Raw genomic sequence first — 18750 nt, 5'->3', positions numbered from 1 at the left:
TCATACTGAATTGTGAGGTTACTGTCCTAAGTTGCTGCATTGTATAGATTTTTTAATTATTTCCTTTTGAATTCTGTATTAGTACATACATATACCTCTTACAAGGGATGTGGCTCAACCAAGGCACCTACCCTTCAACCATCCCACATTCATCCACATACATTTTCCTCCCATATGTATACATTCAACAACATCATTAGCCAACCCACAATTACTTCCCTTCTTCATTAGACCCTACATGACACCATCTAACCCAGATGTACCTCATCTTTTCCTGTAGCCCTTTTCTTCTCTCATCACAGTCATTTTCATAGGATCTTGCACTGCCACAATCAGCCCCTCATTAATTTCCTCCGCATTCAGTAAATCCTTTAAATACACTACTCATTTTCCCCATACAGCCCTCACATCTATAAACATCTGCAGTGTGGTCACCAGCCAGCCCTATGTTATCAGAAGAGGCTGGATGACTGTATCTCAGATAACTGTCCAGGATGCAGCACACCACATATTTTACAACACATTATGGAAGATTGTATTGTACACAATCCCATATGCCAACAGCACAATATACATTCTGAAAAGGATTTGTGGGAAAACCCTGTTCCAGCTGTGGCGTTCCTCAGGGAGACAGCCCTGCTCAGCCAGTCTAGGGAATGACAAGAACAACAACAACTACTTGTCTGCACCTGTTACTTTTTCTCTTCCAGACTCACCCCTTCACTCTTATCACTTCCATCTAAAACTTATTCTTTTCAGAATTCTCTGTTAAACTCCTAACCCACTTTACATTTTGTTTCATCTTTTTCCTCTCATAAGCTTCCCTAGTTTTGCTTGTAACCAGTCCTCATGAGCTTGCTTCTCCAATACTGATTTTATTTCTTAATCCTAATATTTGCTGCATCTCCTTCTGGTCCCTCCCATCCTACTTATCTCTTATACCATCTTTGCACATTTTATCACTTCCACCTTGGAATATATCCATAGTTGTTCTACTCCTGTGTCCCCCCCACCTGTCCCTCACCACCTCCTACATTTATTTGTTTCTCCTTGTATTTCTTTATCCTTCTCATTTAATTTGTTTACCCTCAACGCTTCTCCCTCCCCATGTTTCCTCCACTCTTTCCACAATACAGTGATTTGACAATCCTATGCTCTCACAATCCTAAACATATTAACATCCAGAACTTTTCCAATCCTCCTTTTGGATAGTACTACATAATCTGTTAATATTCTGTCAACCACCATCCCTGCCACCACCCTTTCCTACATATTCTTGTCTCTTCATCATCAACTCCATTTCTAAACAAATCTCTTCACTATAATTCTTAACTGACAAACTGAACCTCCTCATTACTCAGTTTCTTGGCTCATCTCCAACTCAGTCATTCAGATCCCCTAGCACCACTACATTTACATTGCTGCCAAAACTCATTTAAAGCAATCCAAAAAGCTTCCCTCTTCTCTTCACTTTTCTCACTACCAGGACTGCATGCACTCAAAAACACCTAAATGGATGATATGAGCTGCATTATTAGCAGCTACATAATTTGAATCAGGAAGAGGAGTGAGCAGTCTGGCAACTTGGTTTATTCAGAGCTTGGTTTGTTGGAGATTTTAGACCATATTACTGGTATCAATAGATTCTGTATACAGATAATTCTTTGGTCACACAGTTCATTATCCTCACATTTATCTGCAAGGAAAATTGCATTGCAGTTCATAAAGTAAGCATAGCATACATTATGTAATGTTTGGATGGAAATTTTATTGTTTATGCATGACTAGTAAAACCAGCATTTTGGCTGTTAATTCTCTACATGTTTACCTCTGCATGGTCACATTTGTAATGCATAGGTAGAGACTTAATATTAGTTGGTATATATTCTGTATTGGCAAGGGAATGGTAAAATTTGTCAGGCCTTCCACATAAAGGAACTTAAAAGTATGGTGATGTAATGGTAGTCAAACTTTAGAACAAATATAGTACAAGTTGATAAGGTAAATATGTTATAGTTAGCCGGTGTTTTACTATGTTGGGTCTAAATGTACCATTGAAATGGGAAATGAAACCTGACAAAAACTTGCAGGTTCAGACATACATGCATATATATCAAAAGACCTTTTCCCTATTATAAGGGAGATAGTGGCTGAGTCAAGGCATACACCCCACCCTATACCCACCCCAGTCCCATCCAGTTCCCATTCATCTCCCCTTCCATCTTAGCACCTCATGGATGAAGGGATCCCTGGCCCCTGCCACATTACTCAGGTCATAGGCAATTCAGAAATGCAGCACTTTCATAACAGGACCTGACAGTTGGAGCTGATTCATTCTCATCTTTTCATTATATGGTGACCCCCATCCCCATTTAATTGTAATAAATGAAAAGATTATCCCTTCAGGTTGTTTAATTTCTGTGTACATTTATAACCATTGTCCATTTACTCCTATTTTTTGCATTTTTTCCTCCATGCTTGATATACATCCCTTTCCTTCCAGTGACTCTTTCCCCCATTGATCCACCTCATTTTTTGTTTTCCTCTCAAAATCACTCCATTTACTTCTGCTTTCTGCACTTTTTTCAGGTCTTCCCTCACTCATTCTTTCCATATACACAAACCATCTCAGCACAATTTTATCTACTTTACTCACTACCTCATTTTGGACATTCTATTTTTATCTTATCCATCATTTCTATCTCGCAATTAATTTGACTATAATCGCTCTTCTGTTCCAGTTCAGGTTTGGTACTAAATACAGAACTACTTTTGTTGACCACCATGTCAGTTGATTCATGGCTCACCTACTCTCTTTAATTTTGGTTTTCCGTACTTCACTATTTCTTTGAATAATGAACTCCATGTTATCCCCTTTTAACCACCATAATCACTGTTTGGTGTCTTCTGGTCAACTTGGCCTACTATCAGAACTCCAAAATGGAAATGTCTTCATGCAATAGTAACTATCGAGTGTGTGTGTGTGTATTTACCTAATTGTAGTATACAGGAAACGAGTAATGCTGATTGGATCTTGTCTTCTATTCTCTAATATTCTAACATACCTAGACTCAAATTCATGTATGGTTCCAACTTAATCTGTATCTTTAATTTCCAATTATCATATTTAGATTTGAATTCATGTATTGTTTGAGCTTGGGCTATATCACCTAAGGTATTTCACATATACATCTATATGGGAAACTGTATTTCTTCACATCCTTTTGACATGTGGTCTTTCTTAATTTACTTCCATGACCTAAGTCTTAAAGCCCTCCTGTCTTTAATCAGGAGATCTCTTCTATCAATGCAATAGATCCCCTTTAATGACCTGAACACTGTAATCATGTCACCTCTTTCACTTTGATCTTTCAAAGTTGGCAGACCCAGTACCTTTAGTCTTTTCTCATATAGTTTATCTGCCAGGCTTGGGACCAGTTTGGTTGCTGCCTCTTGTATTTTCTCAATCTTGCTTATATCCTTCACTCATTGTGGGGACCATACTACTGACATATATTCCAGTTTTGGACATATCAAGGTTTAGATGAGTCTTTTCATCATGTCTTCATCCATATAGTGGAATGTCACTTTAATCTTCTGCAGTAGTCCATATGCCTCTCCCACAATCCTGTTGACATGTCTGTCAGGTGACAGGTTGTCTTTCATCAACACTCCCAACTCTTTCTTCTCTTTTCCTTTTGTAATGGTTCACTTCCCAAGGATAGTTTAAGGATTGCCTTTTGCCACTATTGCCCATTTCTAGTACTTTAAATGTTTTGGTATTAAACTTTGTTTCCCATTCTTGGCTCCATTCAAAAATAGCATGTGGATCTTTTTGCAGTATTCTACCATCCTCATTTTTCACTTTTGTCATGATTTTTGCATCATTTGCAAACATGTTGACATAGCTTATTGTTCCTTCCATCATGTCATTGACATAAGAAATATTATTGGTGCAAACACTGAACATTGTGGAACTCCACTCATTGGTGCATTTCAGATTGACCTCTTATCTTTTATCATTGTCCTCATGTGTCTTTCCTTCAAAAAGTCTTTAATCCATTCTAATAGTTTGCCTCTCAGTCCTCCAACATGCTCCAATTTTCACATGAGTTGACTGTGGATCAAATGCCTTCTCTAGGTCCAGGTACATGCAGTCCACCCACCCCTCTCTTTCTCTTGCAGCACATCAATCACTCTCGAGTAAAAGCTGAAAAGGTTCAGCACACATGACCTTCTGAAAACTCTTTGGGCTCATATCTTGCTTCTGGCTCATCCAATTGTTTTGAAATTTCAACATGTTGTTTGTTGGTGTAAAGGAATGCTATTCTGTAAATTTCATCGAATTTGGGTGAATTGTGGTAGCTACAAAAAAAAAAATCACTTAATTGCTTTGAAAATTTTATCATAGAAACTTTGTTCACAGATCTACATTTTGTAGGAATTAGTGTTTTATTTATTTCATTTATTTATTTATTTATTATTATTATTATTTTTTTTTTTAAGGAAAAAATTCTAAATATTTTTGGCTCCTAAATCCCATTTTATTTATTTATTTATTTTTTTATTTTTTTGACAGCTTAAACAATCTAATTCCTACAATTTATCTTATTTTTGTTGAAGTATAAAATGACACCTAATATAAGTTGATCAGAGTTTTTACCGATTTTGTGAGATTATTTGAAGTCCAAAAATCATTCCGAAATATCGGCTCCTATTTTTTTTTTTTTTTCCCTTGTCCTGCCATGTGTATTCATCAGATTGACATGAAATTTTCACATATGATTATGTATACATTGTTGACTTAGTGGAGAATGAGGCATTTGGTCCCCCTGTCTAAGGAAAGTATTAATCACTCATAGGTGATAAGCCTGGCAGCGATAACACACTCTCCCCTTCATCTCTGCTAGTTTCTCCTTGGTTTGAAAAGTCTTGATACCTTTTCTTTCTCCCTTTACCCTTCTTGAGGTTGGATATCTTCACTATTGCAAGCTTACGTTTGCAGGTCATCTTGCAAGATGAATATAAGAGAAATATTGCAGGAATGCAGCATAACAACCTCTCTGATGTCTACGTAGGTACTGAAGAGGCCTAGCTAGGAAGACCACACTCTGCGGGATAGGGATGCCATTTGTCAAAATTTATATAAAGAAATAATTATTTTAATGATAGTTCTATGTAGTTATAAGCACTGAATGATACCTCATTTTCTAGCGTATGCATCATGCTATGACACCCGGGTCATTTAAAACTGGCATCTTGGAAGGGGGGAAGAATTTAATTTTTAGAAAAAACTCCACCAAGTGATAGTTTCGGTTAGCAATGACAAGGTGAGTGAATAAAGCTGAAGAGAGAAATTAGAAAATATTCATGAAAAATTCACCAGGGTAACCCCCCTTAAGTCGGCAACCCCCCTCTCCATCCCCTCATGCAGAAAAGGAGAAGGCAGGGAGAAATCCCTTCAGGCTGTGTCAAATTATTTCCCACTCATACTCCCTCACCCCCCACCCATTCCACCTCATGCATCACAGCATCATCCATATACAACCATTCTCCATTCACCCCTATCTTCTGTACTCTCCCGTCCTTCCTTAACAGACATTCCCCTCTTCCCCAAAGACCCTTTTACCCCATCCATCCATCTCATCCTACGTTGACCCCTTATGTTCACTCATCCAAACTCTTCCTCTCTTCCTCTCTTATGTTCCATGTTTCTGCCCCATACAGTGCTGTTGGCACAATCACTCCTTCATACAATCTTCTCTTAACATCCATTTCCAAATGTCTATTTCTTGTTACACTTTTTAATCCCTTCTACTCCTCCCTTTCCTGCCACATTCACACCCAAGTATCTAAAACTATCCACTTCCAGACTCTCTCCCTTAATACTCACTTCCAGTCTGCTGCCACTTTCTCCCCTTGTACATCTCATCACCTTACTTTTACCCACATTTATCCTCAACTTCCTTCTTTCGCACACCTTCCCAAACTCTGTCACTAACTTCCTCAATCCCTCCTCTGATCCTGCTACAAGCACAATGTCATTCACAAATAACAGCTGGCTTATCTCCCACTCTTCTCCACTCCCTTTAACCATCTCCAGTCCCTGACCCTTTACTCTTGCACCACCACATCCATATATAAATTGATCAGCCAGGGCGACATAACACATCCCTGACGAAGTCCCAACCTTTACCTTGAACTACTCACTCTTTCCATTTCTAATCCTGACACACACTCTACTACTCTCGTAAAAACTCTTGACAGCTCCAAAAAGTTTTCCTCCTATCCCATATATCTGCAAAGTGCCTTCCTGTCTACCCTATCATAAGCCTTTTCCAAATCCATACAAGCCCAAAAAACATCCTTACTTTTTCCTATAGCTTTCTCACATATGTCTTAACACAAAAATCTGATCTACACAACTGCTACCTGTCCTAAACCTACACTGTTCCTCACCAATTACTCCCTCTATTCCTCTCCTAATCTTCTCAAGCAAGACCCTCCCATAAGCCTTCCCAACTACACTTAACAAGCTGATCCCTCTGAAACTACTACACTCACACTTGTCTCCTTTTCCCGTGTAAAGTGGAACTATACAGGCACCATTCCAGTCCTCCGGCACTCTACCTTCCCTTAAACAAGATTTAAATAATCTCACCAGCCAGTTCACCATCACTGTACCTCTTTTTTTTTTCTTCAAATTTTCTATAAATGTTCTGCTTTTTATATCACAGTTTTCAACTTTTATCATAATCAGTTCCAATTTTTTTTTCTGTTATATTTGTCACATTTAAGCCTTTCTTAGTCAAAAACATGACTTCCACCCTGTTTCTCCTATTTTTAATCCATTGGTTCAATAGACCTTGTCCCACAGTATTTGATGGTAGTGGACCCTTTAATTTTGTCTCCACAATTCCCATTATGTCTGGTTTCTCTACTGCCAGATAGTCATTTAATTAATTTAGTCCTAAAATGATGCTGTCTATGTTGGTATATGTTATTTTCAATTTTCTCCTTTCTCCTGTTATGCTTATTACTTTATATATATATATATATATATATATATATATATATATATATATATATATATATACATATATATATATATATATATATATATATGTATATATATATATATATGTATATATATATATATATGTATATATATATATATGTATATATATATATATATATATATATATTTATATATATATATATATATATGTATATAGGTATGTATGTATATATACAATTTTCTCAGCATCAGGTCTAGTGCTCTTCAAAAAAATAATTCTTTTCAGTCTCCGTTCTTCTCTTGTTTTTTCATTTGCTTCACTTCTAAGTGTCTTTTCTCTTTTTTCTTATTGCTCATTTCTTTATTATCCATACATTTTTGTAATTTTCACTATTTGCCAGCTTTGCTGGTTTTGATAATACTGCTAACATTTGAGACCTTAGTTTGATTTTTAGTGGCCTATATTGTTTTTCTTTAGATTACTGCCCTATCCTATGTACCTCTTCTATCTCTTTGTCCATTACCTGTCTTTCTTGTATCTCTCTCAGAATTGCTTTTGCAATTTCTTTCTCTTCTTTGTCTCTGTGGTATCTAGGGATATTATATTTTTCTATGATACCATAAATTTCAATGTTTTTTTTTTTCCACTTTGTCTCTGACCCAATTTTCTTTTTCCTTAATTACTTTACTGTTTTTTTAGTATTTTCTTCCACTTTTACTATTTCTTTAAAAGTTATTTTTTTATTTTCTTGTTCTACTTTCCATTGATTTTTTATTTCTTGGAAATCTGTCTCGTTGATTGATTCTCCAACTTTCTTGGTCACTGCTTGTATTTGTTCTTTCACTTGTTTCAAGGCCTCATTTTTGTTTTTATCTTCATTTTTCATTCTTTTGTTTTTACTCCTGACCATGCTTAATTCCTTTTTTAGATCATTAAGCTCCCTGTTAGTCTTGTCATTAGCTCTTCTTAGTTGGTTCACCTCTTTGCATTGCCTTGTATTTTGCTTTCAGATCCATTATTTCCTCTATCAAATCAGCAATATCCCAATTTCTTTGGACGTTTTTATACCTAGATTCTCTTTCCAGTTCTAAACTTCTACCTAATATTCCACTTTCTTTTATAAACTCTGAAAATGCATTATTATCCAACCTTTGTGTATGCATGTGTGTGCATGTATTTTTTACTTTGTATATAAATATATATGTATACAAATGTGGATATGAATTCATGCTATATGTTTGCTCTTTGGTTTGTATAATTGCACCTAGATGTTATTGGCTTCTTTGAGAAGATGAAGGTTAAACCAACCAAACCATAGGTATTAACTATACCTACTTACCTACATGTATATATATATATATAAAGGTTATGTCTGCCATATAAGGGGAGTTGCTGAGTCAGTGTACACCCATCCCACACCCATCCAAATACCATTCATTATCCCTCCTGTCTTAGCAGGGTTGGGTCCAAATACAGGCAATTGTACTTAAGTCCAAGTCCAAGTACATGTCATTGTACTTAAGTACAAATACTATATGTGATAGAAAAAATCCTGTCACAAATTCATAGAGCATGAAAGTTAGTATTTTTTTGTATATACATTACATACATATATATATCAAGGGCTTTCTCTCCCATTCAAGAAAGGTAGCCAAACTCAAAGGCATAAATCCACTCTCCCCCATTTCATCCCCACTCACTCCACTCTTATTCACCACCCCTCCCTCCCTCTTTTCTTGGTTCTTCCTTGATGACACATTACATACATTGTTAAAAAGTGGGTTTCAATATAGAAAAGTAAATTGAAATTCTACCTTTATTTTAGCACATCACTGTTTTTATCACTGAATTGCCAAACAAGAACATATACTTTTTAGATAACTTGATTAAGTAATATTATGTATGCTGCAAATGCAAAAGACTGTTCATATATTTATTATATCTGTAATAAAACTAAATTTTATGCAGAATGTAAGGGTAGGTGTCAGGGCATTAAAACATGTCCATTGTTCTATGTTAATACCTACATACATATAACAAGGGCTTTTTCCCCCTTCAAGAGAGGTAGCCAAAGTCATAAATCCACTCCCACCCATTTCATCCCCACATACTCCACTCCCATTCACCACCCCACTATCCCTCTTTCTTGGCTCCTTCTGGATGATGGGTCATCCCTGTATTTTGTCCACTGTCCTGGGTCAGGTTCTCACACGCCCTCCCAAACCTTGCTATATCAACTGCATCATTCTAACCTCAAACTCAGCCACAAGTGCAGTGTCATTCATAAACAACTGGCTCACCTTCCACTTCACCCAACCTTTTCATAGTACATACATACTTACATATATCAAAGGCTCTTTTCCCTCTTACACAGGAGGTAGCCAAAAGACAAAGGCATAGAAACCATTCCCACCCATTCCATCCCCTACATATTCCACTCCCCTCTACCCTCTTCCCTCCCTCATATCTTGGCACCTCCTGGATGACAGGTCATCCCTGCATCTTGTCCACTGCCCTGTATCAGAAACAGTGTTGCAAGACAGCACATCCACAGCAAGGCCACTTCATTAATTCGGCGACCCCCCCCCTCTCCGACCCCTCATGCAGAAAAGGAGATGGAGAGAAATCCCTTCAGGCTGCATAAATTTATTTCTCACACATACTACCCCCCCTCTCCCCATCATGCATCACAGCATCATCCATACACAACCTTTCTCCATTCACCCCTATCTTCTGTCCTCTCCTGTCCTTCCTCAACAGACATTCCCCTTTTTCCCAATACCCCTTTTACCCCATCCATCCATCTCATCCTAGGTCACACCCCCACATGTTCACTACTTCCACCTATGCCTTCCACAATTCTTTTACTAATCTTTCTTTACTCTTTCTTTCCATGTGTCCAAACCATCCCAATAATCTTTCATCAACACTATCTTCCAACTCCCTTTCCACCCCTGTTCTCCCCCTCACCTCCTCATTTCTCACTCTATCCAGCCTAGTAACCCCTATCATACTTCTCAGACACCTCATCTCAAACATATTCAAACTTCTCTCTTCCTCTCTTCTGTTCCATGTTTCTGCCCCATACAGTGCTGTTGGCACAATCATTCCTTCATACAATCTCCTCTTAGCATCCATTCCCAGATGTCTATTTCTCATTACAATTTTTAATCCCCCAAAGGCATCTGCTCGCTTCTCTCAATCTATATTCTACCTCCACCCCCACTCTTCCCTTTCCTGCCACATTCACACCCAAGTATCTAAAACTATCCACTTCCTCCAGTCTCTCCCCTGAATACTCATTTCCAGTCTGCTGCCACTCTCTCCCCTTGTACATCTCATCACCTTACTTTTACTTCCTTCTTTCACACACCTTCCCAAACTTTGTTACTAACTTCCTCAATCCCTCTGATCCTGCTACAAGCGCAGTGTCATCAGCAAACAACAACTGGCTCACCTCCCACTTTTCTCCATTTTCTTTAACCATTTCTAATCCCTGACCCACTACTCTTGCATTAATCTCTTGCACACCACCCCATCCATGTATAAATTGAACAGCCAGGGTGACATAACACATCCCTGATAAAGTCTCACCTTTACCTCAAACCACTCACTTTCTCCATTTCTAATCCTAACACATGCTATACTACTCTGGTAAAACTCTTGACTGCTCTTAACAGCTTTCCTCCTATCCCATATATCTGCAGTACCTCCCACAGTGCCTTCCTGTTTACCCTGTCATAAGCCTTTTCCAGATCCATAAAAGCCAAAAAAACATCCTTATCTTTTCGTATAGCTTTCTCATATATCTGTCTTACCACAAAGATCTGATCTACACAACCCCTACCTGTATTAAACCCACACTGTTCCTCACCATTTACTCTGTTCCTCTACTAATCCTTTCAAGACCCTCCCATAAACCTTCCCAGCTACACTTAACAAGCTGATCTCTCTGAAACTACTCCACTCACACTTGCCCCCTTTTCCCTTGTAAAGTGAAACTATACAGGCACTCTTCCAGTCCTCCAGCACTCTACCCTCTCTTAAACAGACATTTAATAACCTCACCAGCCAGTCCACCATAACTGTACCTCCTTTTTTTCAGACATTTTGCATGGCATCCATCTAACCCAGATGCCTTACCTGCTCTCATCATCTTAACAACTGCTTTCACTTCGTCTTTCCTTATTTCTACTTCATTTTCCTTACTCATTACAGTCATTTTCTAATCACTTCCCACTGCAACTACCTTTCCCTCCCTATCCTCCTTCACATTTAGCAACTCCCTAAAATACTCTGCCCACCATCCCCTCACTGCCTTCTCTTCTATTATCATCTCTCCATCTGCACCTTTTACCTTTTCTTCTCTACTTGATTCGCCTCCTCCTCCTCTTTTAATTTATTTCAATTTTTTTTTTTATTACTTTCAAAATTTTCTGTCATACTTTACCCCATTTCACATCTCTCCTCTTTGCCTCCTTTATCTTATGCTTTACTTCTCTTCTCTTTCCTTTGTACCTCTCATATGATTCCCTCGTCCTAATTTGTAACCAATCTATGAAAGCCTGCTTCTTCTCTTCTACACCCCTACTATTTCCTCCCGTCCTCCTTGTTCCACACACTATCTTTGGACATCTTATGACTCCCTCCTTGAACCATTACCATTCCTCCTCCACTCCTAGCTCTACTCTATCCTTTACTCCCTCCCACTCCTCTCTCAGCTTCTTCTTGTACTCCTTCTCCTTTTCTTTCTCATTTAAACAGTTCATTCTAAGTACCTCCCTACCTTCTGCCCTTTTCCTCTTTCTCCATCTATTCTCCACTCTCAACTTACCTTCCACCAGAAAATGATCTGATAGTCCCCCACTCTCTTCCCTTAGAACATGTACATCCTTAACTCTTCCTACTATACTCCTGGTTACCACTATATAGTCCATTAATGCTCTATCTGCCACCCATCCACCACCCTCTCCCATGTGTACTTATGCTTGACTTTCTTCCTAAACACTGTATTTGCTATCATCAACTCTCTAGACATGTCTCCACCATCAACTCTCCACTTCGATTTTTTCCTCAAACTCCACATTTCCCAATCACTCAATCTATTGGTGCATTTCCTACCCTAGCATTAAGGTCTCCCAATACAACTACATTGACGTTTGTCCCTAATCCCTCTATGCACTCATTTAAATCTATCCAAAATGCCTCCCTTTCCTCTATGCTCTTCTCACTACCAGGCCCATATGCACTTACAAAAACCCACATCTCCCTAGTTTCACCTTCATCCACATTAACCTTGAAGAAGCCTCCTTCCACTTCACTACGTGCTTACCTATCTCTTCACTTACTAGTATAGCCACCCCTTCTCTCCTTCGTCCTCTCTTCACTCCTGAGAACCTCCCAACTACACTCCCAAACTCACACTCACCCCTCCCTTTCAACTTAGTTTCACTTAATGCCAACACATCTATATTTCTTCTCAAACATACTGCCTATCCCTTCTCTTTTACTCTCATCTATACCACATCCATGCTCAGTAAAAGACCCAAACCTTAGGGTACTGGTTGGAAAACTCCTAAACCCTTTTATGCCTTTTTTTTTTTTTAGGAATGTCCCCTGTGGGGCAACAGGCAGCAGGATTCCTAGTCCTATCCCTCGTCCCATTTTTTTGTCGCCTCGCGCAACTCAAGTGGGAAGACTTGGTGGCAGCATTCTTTTCCCCTACCACAGGGTAGGTGAAAAAAGGAAATGAATATTCAGAGAAATGGCACAGGACAGTATCAAGGGGTTGGGGGGACAGCATGATGGAAGGACAGTCGCAGTTTAATAAAAGAGTCTACCTCTATCACAGACAAAATAGGAGGCATACATGGAAAACTATTGAATTGGATGGAGGACTTCCTACATGGAAGAAAAATAAAAGTGGTGCACAGAGACAAATATTCAAAATGGGAAAATGAGAAGTGGCATCCAACAGGGGACAGTGCCTCCAATAATGTTTGATATAATGTAAGTGACATGGAGGAAGGCATTGAAAGTTACATGATCTGCTTTGCGGATGACATAAAATTATTAAAGAGAATAAACTCCGAAATAGACTGTGACTCATTGCAGAGGGATCTGAACAAAGTCTTAGAGTGGCGCAAGAGATGGGAGGTAGAATTCAACATCAAGAAGTGCAATATAATTGAATTTGGAAAATGCAAGAAGAGAATATCTGGACAGTATAAAATTGATGGAAAAGAAGTAAAGAAAGTAAATTCTAAAAGGGACCTAGGAGTAATCATCACCAAAGACATGTCGCCAGATAAACATGTAAATAAAATAGTCGGAGAAACATACAATTTGTTGAGATCAATAAAGGTGGCCTTTAAATACCTGGATATGGAAATTATGAAGAAAATGTTACAAACACTGATAAGGCCAAAATTGTAATATGCAGTGCTGATATGGTCACCCAGTACAAAAAAGAATATAAGAAAATTAGAAAGAACACAAAGAGCAATGACAAAGATGGTCCCACACTTTCAAACCTGACATATGAACAAAGACTGGCTGAACTGGAATTGCCAACCCTGGAACAAAGAAGAGAACGAGGGGACCTACTAACCATCTACAGAATTATGAAAGGAAAAGAATGCCTTGATAGAGAGGACTTATTAAAGTGGGACAGAGGAAAAACAAGAGGACATGCAATGAAACTCAAAAAGGATAAATACAGAAGAGACCTGAAAAAGAACAACTTCCCACACACAGTGGAACAAATTGGATGAAGAAGTAGTGTGTGCAAACACAATACAAGAATTTAAGAACAAACTTAATCTTGCGAGATACAAAAACGGTTCACCACAAGCAAAGCTCCCCTGCCTGTATAATGCAACTAGGTAAATACAATAAAAATTTCTCCTTTCTACATGCATACATATACCAAGGGCTTTTTCCACCACCATACAAAGGAGGTAGCCAAAATAACAAAGCATTATTCCATTCCCACCCATTTCATCCCCACCCACTCCACTCCCATTCACTATCCACCTCCCTCCCTCCCTCTTTTCTTGGCTCTTCCTGGATGACAGGTCATCTCTGCATCTTGCCCATTGCCCTAGGTCAGAAGCAATGCAATAAGACAGCACATCCATAGCAAGGCCATTTTATTAAAATGGCAACCCCCCCTCTCCATCCCCTTGTGCAGAAAAAGAGAAGAAGGGGAGAAATCCCTTCTGGTTGCTTCGAAATATCATTCACACAAAACCACCCCCTAACCCCCCATCCCCCACCTACTTCTTTCCATGCATCACAGCATCACCCATCTACAACCATTCTCCACTCATCCCTATCTTCTGTTTTCTCCCTTCCTCAACAGGCATCCCCTTCATTCTCAACATCCCTTTTACCCCATCCATCCATCTCATCTTCGGTCACCCCCCTCCTGTTCACTCTATCCACCTCTGCCTTCCACACTTTTTTTTTTTTTTTCTTTTTTTCTTTTTATTAATCTTTCTTCACTCATTCTTCCCATGTGTCCAAACCATCCTAATAATTTTTCATCAACCCCATCTCAAGCTCCTTTTCCATCCCTGTTCTCCTCCTCATCTTGTTTCTGCCTTTTTTTAATTCCAATTCTCTGCCCCCATTACACTCACTATCCGAGTTACGACCTAGATCGGTTCCGACCAACCGGTCGTAAGTCGAAACGGTCGTAACTCGGACCGTATACATTCGAGGTGTATACTCAAGGACATATGATGCAGAGCGTAAATCCAGCTCAAATGTCTCGTTTGTGGCCTCATTGTAGAACATTCTCAGTGCAAAATATCCAATACTCTTTGATTGTTATACTAAATAATAAATTAATAATAATAAATTAATAGGATAGGGTAAAGAAAGAAAATATATTACACAGGATTCTTATTAGAGACCGAAAATACAAATTAACACAAAATACAAAATATAAAAAATATAAAATAGGCATGTAAAAAAAAAAAAAAATTAAAATCCACTTTTCGATTGCACGTCATCTACACTTTCTTCGTGCGTACGGTCGAGGGAAAGATCAGGCAGTAGGTCTGGTGAGGCACCATGGGGGATCCGTTGGTATCCGCTGGTCGAGGCATAATTAATAAAAAGAGGTTGAAGTAATAAAGGCTTAATAACATTTAAAATAATTCCCTCAAAAGTACATGAAAACAAGTACAAGATTCGCTTCTATGCACTGGGCTCAATCGTCGCCTCCCATGCGAAAACGTTTGGTCTCTCTTCATAAGAAAAGAACGATAATCATAGCATAATGTTATTTCATCAAATAAATATTTTATGCATGGAATAGTACAGTGAGATATATTGTCTTATTGAATATAAGATATTATACTTCAGAACTCCAGGAATATCATAGACTTGGGTTAAAGCTATTTGTATCCATGTTCGTACACTACAGCTTTCGACTTTCGACCAATAGAGAACTCGAACCAGAATGAAAAGTACGAATGCAGGACTACTGTAAACCGACTCTCTGTCTTGGGGGTTCGGGGAAGCGTGTATCACCGATCTGGCAAAACTACTCTTTCTGACCATTCCCACCTGCCCTGATTATCGGTGGGAACTGGGAATCGAAATACGGTATAATATCAATTCCAGTAAAATTATGGTATATGGTAGACATCGTATGGTAGATGGTAGACACACACTAAATTATGGTAGAAATACCATAATTATGGCAGACAGCGCAACCTTGGTGAGATGCTGTGCTGCCGTAACTGTCGTACGGGATGCTGGATGCCACGTGCAAACGTACAGTAAACCAGTAAACTCATAATATGTGCATGTAGGCATCTGCTGAATGTGGTCGTAAGTACAGGTGGACGTAAGTCGCACAGGTCGTAACTCGGATAGTGAGTGTATATCCATCCCTAGATACTTATTTCTCATGACACTTTTCACTCCCTCAAGACATTTGTTTGCTTCCTTCACTCTACAGTTTACCTCCACCCCCACTCCTCCATTTTTTGCTACATGTGATCCTAAATACTTAAAACTATCCATTTCCTCTAACCTCTTTCCTTTAACCTCTTCAATACAAGTCAGATTATCATGCGCAGTGTTAGGTTGCCCATTGCATGATGATTTGACAATGCATCACAATACATGTGTTATAAAATTACAGCTGTAGTACTTGTTGTCTTTCACCCTGAATGTGATAACCACAGAAAATGCGATAAAGCCTATATGGGGGTCACTCAGTTACAACCACAAATTGAATATAATCAGGACTGATGCTAGCACATCCTCGTATACCCACTTGTGCCTCATGAGGTCCACATCAGTGTTATTGAATGCTAAGTGTTAAGACTTACCTACAACTTGCTGCCACCCTTGTATATAAATACACAAATACATACATTCATGTCACTGGCCAAGCAGGTTAGAATATCACTATTTGTGGTGATGTTGGGAATGGATGCAGTTGAAACCCTACTCTGTAGGTAAATTCATAAATAGGGCATACTACATTCTATACCCTGTTTAATAAAATCCTACCTAAAGAGTCACCATCCTAGATGGAGTAGTTTGACATTAAACTTAATATATTGTTTGTGTTATCCTTGCCACTGTCTTATTAGTTTTATGTAAAATTGTCTTTGAGCTTTTGAAGGAAACTTGAAACTAGTGTGATAATGGTGAGTAAATATCATCACTGCATGACTCACAATAGATTCACTTTCATCTACCATTGCACACCAAAATCTCCTGGTCATGCTTATGAGCCATTTCCATTTTTTGTATTTGATACTTTTCAGAATATTAGTATCTTAGTGCAACACATATTGTCATAACAAATAGATACAATATTTATCTTATTATTCCCTTCTGAAAGAGGGGTGGGTCCTGTGGGTCATATATGACATCATGTATGGTAAGTCAAACTGTTATGAAAAAACTGACCAATTGAGAATTTACATTAATTGTTTCATTTTCTTTGTATTTCCAGATTGACTGTACTTTTCTGAATATATTTTTCTCTTATTTTCATTATGTTTGAATGTTAGAAATTCTTATGTAAATTAATTGTGGTGTTCTAGTATTTCAAATCTTACATAATATTTGAGAACATTGACATCAGTTACTGGACAAGTTTAAAGCATTTAATTGGTGTTCTATGTCATTTAGGACCTGTCTTCAAACATTTCTTTGAAGAAGAGCATAGTTTTAGGAAAGAGATGGTAGGAATTGGTATTCTTCTAGTTTGATATTTTACCTTTCACCCTAAGCTCCATAAAAAGATACAGACTCTTTAGTATAGATGTGGTCAAGTCAAATATTAGTAACCCTAAGTACAAACTCCTGGTGATTGATTGCCCTAGGGTTTACATCCTTGCTAATTCCTGATTCTTTTACCTCCCCTGCTTGCCACCCCCATGGAAACCCCAGCAGTAAGTATGTTTGCCCTTCGGTCATGCTCACACCCTCCCCCAACCCTGACACTGACGTTCTTCTCCCTCCCCCCAACACATTCATGCAAACTCAGAGTGCGCCCAATTCCCTTGATATCAAAATATCACAGCAGTACACACGTAGCACCAGCAACCAGAGCTTTAGTGACATGGAAGATGAAGGGGTTTGCACTCCGGAGGAAGTTATTATGTCTGGGGTGAAGGCCTATCCAGGTATAGCTGTTCCAGTCTCCCGCATGTCTTCTGCCGATTCTCGTATGTCGTCTACTGAGGTAGGTGACGATACCACAAATACTGATGATACTGAGACACAGGAAACTGTTGATATTGGAACATTAAAAATTGAAAGCCCCTGTTATCAAAATGACCAAAGACGTATTGTATCAGATGAAGATAGTTTGGAGAGAAATGATAAAGAGTATATAGATGTTTTCTCTCCTTCGCCAAGACATAGCCTCATTGAAACAGAATCAAAAGTTAAGTCAGGGAATACACTTGTGCCCAAAGACCCTCATGATATTGAACTTGATCTCAAATCAAGAGGGAATTCTCCTGTGTCAATCAAATCACTTCTCTCCCCAACACAGGAGTTGATATCTCCTAATAAAAACAGAGATGTAACAAGTCAATTTAAAGCCAATACTCTTCCCAATCCTTCCACAAATGGGGAAACTCCCACATTAACCAAAAAAGTACCTATATTTTTTTCTCATAGCCGTTCAAAATCCAGTGTCTCCCTCAGAACTCCAAAGCCAGTAGAAGCAATTGCCTGTTCTAGAGATGATATTAACTTGCCATCAAGAGACCCTGATTTTATGCCAAGTTGTACAGATATGCATGAATTGTTGGCAAAAACAGCTAATGTGTCACCAAGTCATACAGAAATTTGCCTTACTCATGTCCCCAAAAAAGTTGAAAAGCCTTTATCATCTAAACCGCCAGATAAATCCTTAACGCCAAAAGTTCTCACTCCAAGTCATACATTAACTCCAGCAACTCTTAGACATGACAATTCTAGAGAACGCTGTCCAACACCAAATAATTCTGATGACAAAATAGAGATCCATTTGACTCCTGCAATTAATACCACTCAGTCATATGATTTGGTAGATGCTGAACTTGGAAATGTTCCCCACAGTTTAACTCATGAAGAGGAAATCAATATGATTATCACAGGAGAAGCTAAATACTTAAAAATGTCCCCATCAGAATCTTTTATACAAGCAGATAGTAGTTCCATGGAAAGTGTTCTGTCAAATGAAAATGAATATGAAATGAGATTT

The 18750-nt window shown here is 38.4% G+C and overlaps 1 protein-coding gene across 1 annotated transcript in view; it reads left to right on the top strand.

The window, feature by feature from the left end:
- Positions 1-18260, top strand: part of Nmnat (nicotinamide mononucleotide adenylyltransferase) — a 134330-nt gene extending 116070 nt beyond the window's left edge. Inside the window, exons 8-9 of the mRNA XM_076199399.1 lie at positions 17448-17739; positions 18198-18260. Coding sequence (XP_076055514.1) covers positions 17448-17739; positions 18198-18245 — 340 coding nt within the window. The 3' untranslated portion in view covers positions 18246-18260. The remainder of the gene's footprint in view (positions 1-17447; positions 17740-18197) is intronic.
- Positions 18261-18750: the final 490 nt, after the last annotated feature.

The sequence above is a fragment of the Oratosquilla oratoria genome, chromosome 16, assembly GCF_046742065.1.
Source record: "Oratosquilla oratoria isolate Oo_2021 chromosome 16, ASM4674206v1, whole genome shotgun sequence".
NCBI classification, from domain to species: Eukaryota; Metazoa; Arthropoda; class Malacostraca; order Stomatopoda; family Squillidae; genus Oratosquilla; species Oratosquilla oratoria.
This window is presented reverse-complemented; position numbering and strand designations above follow the sequence as displayed.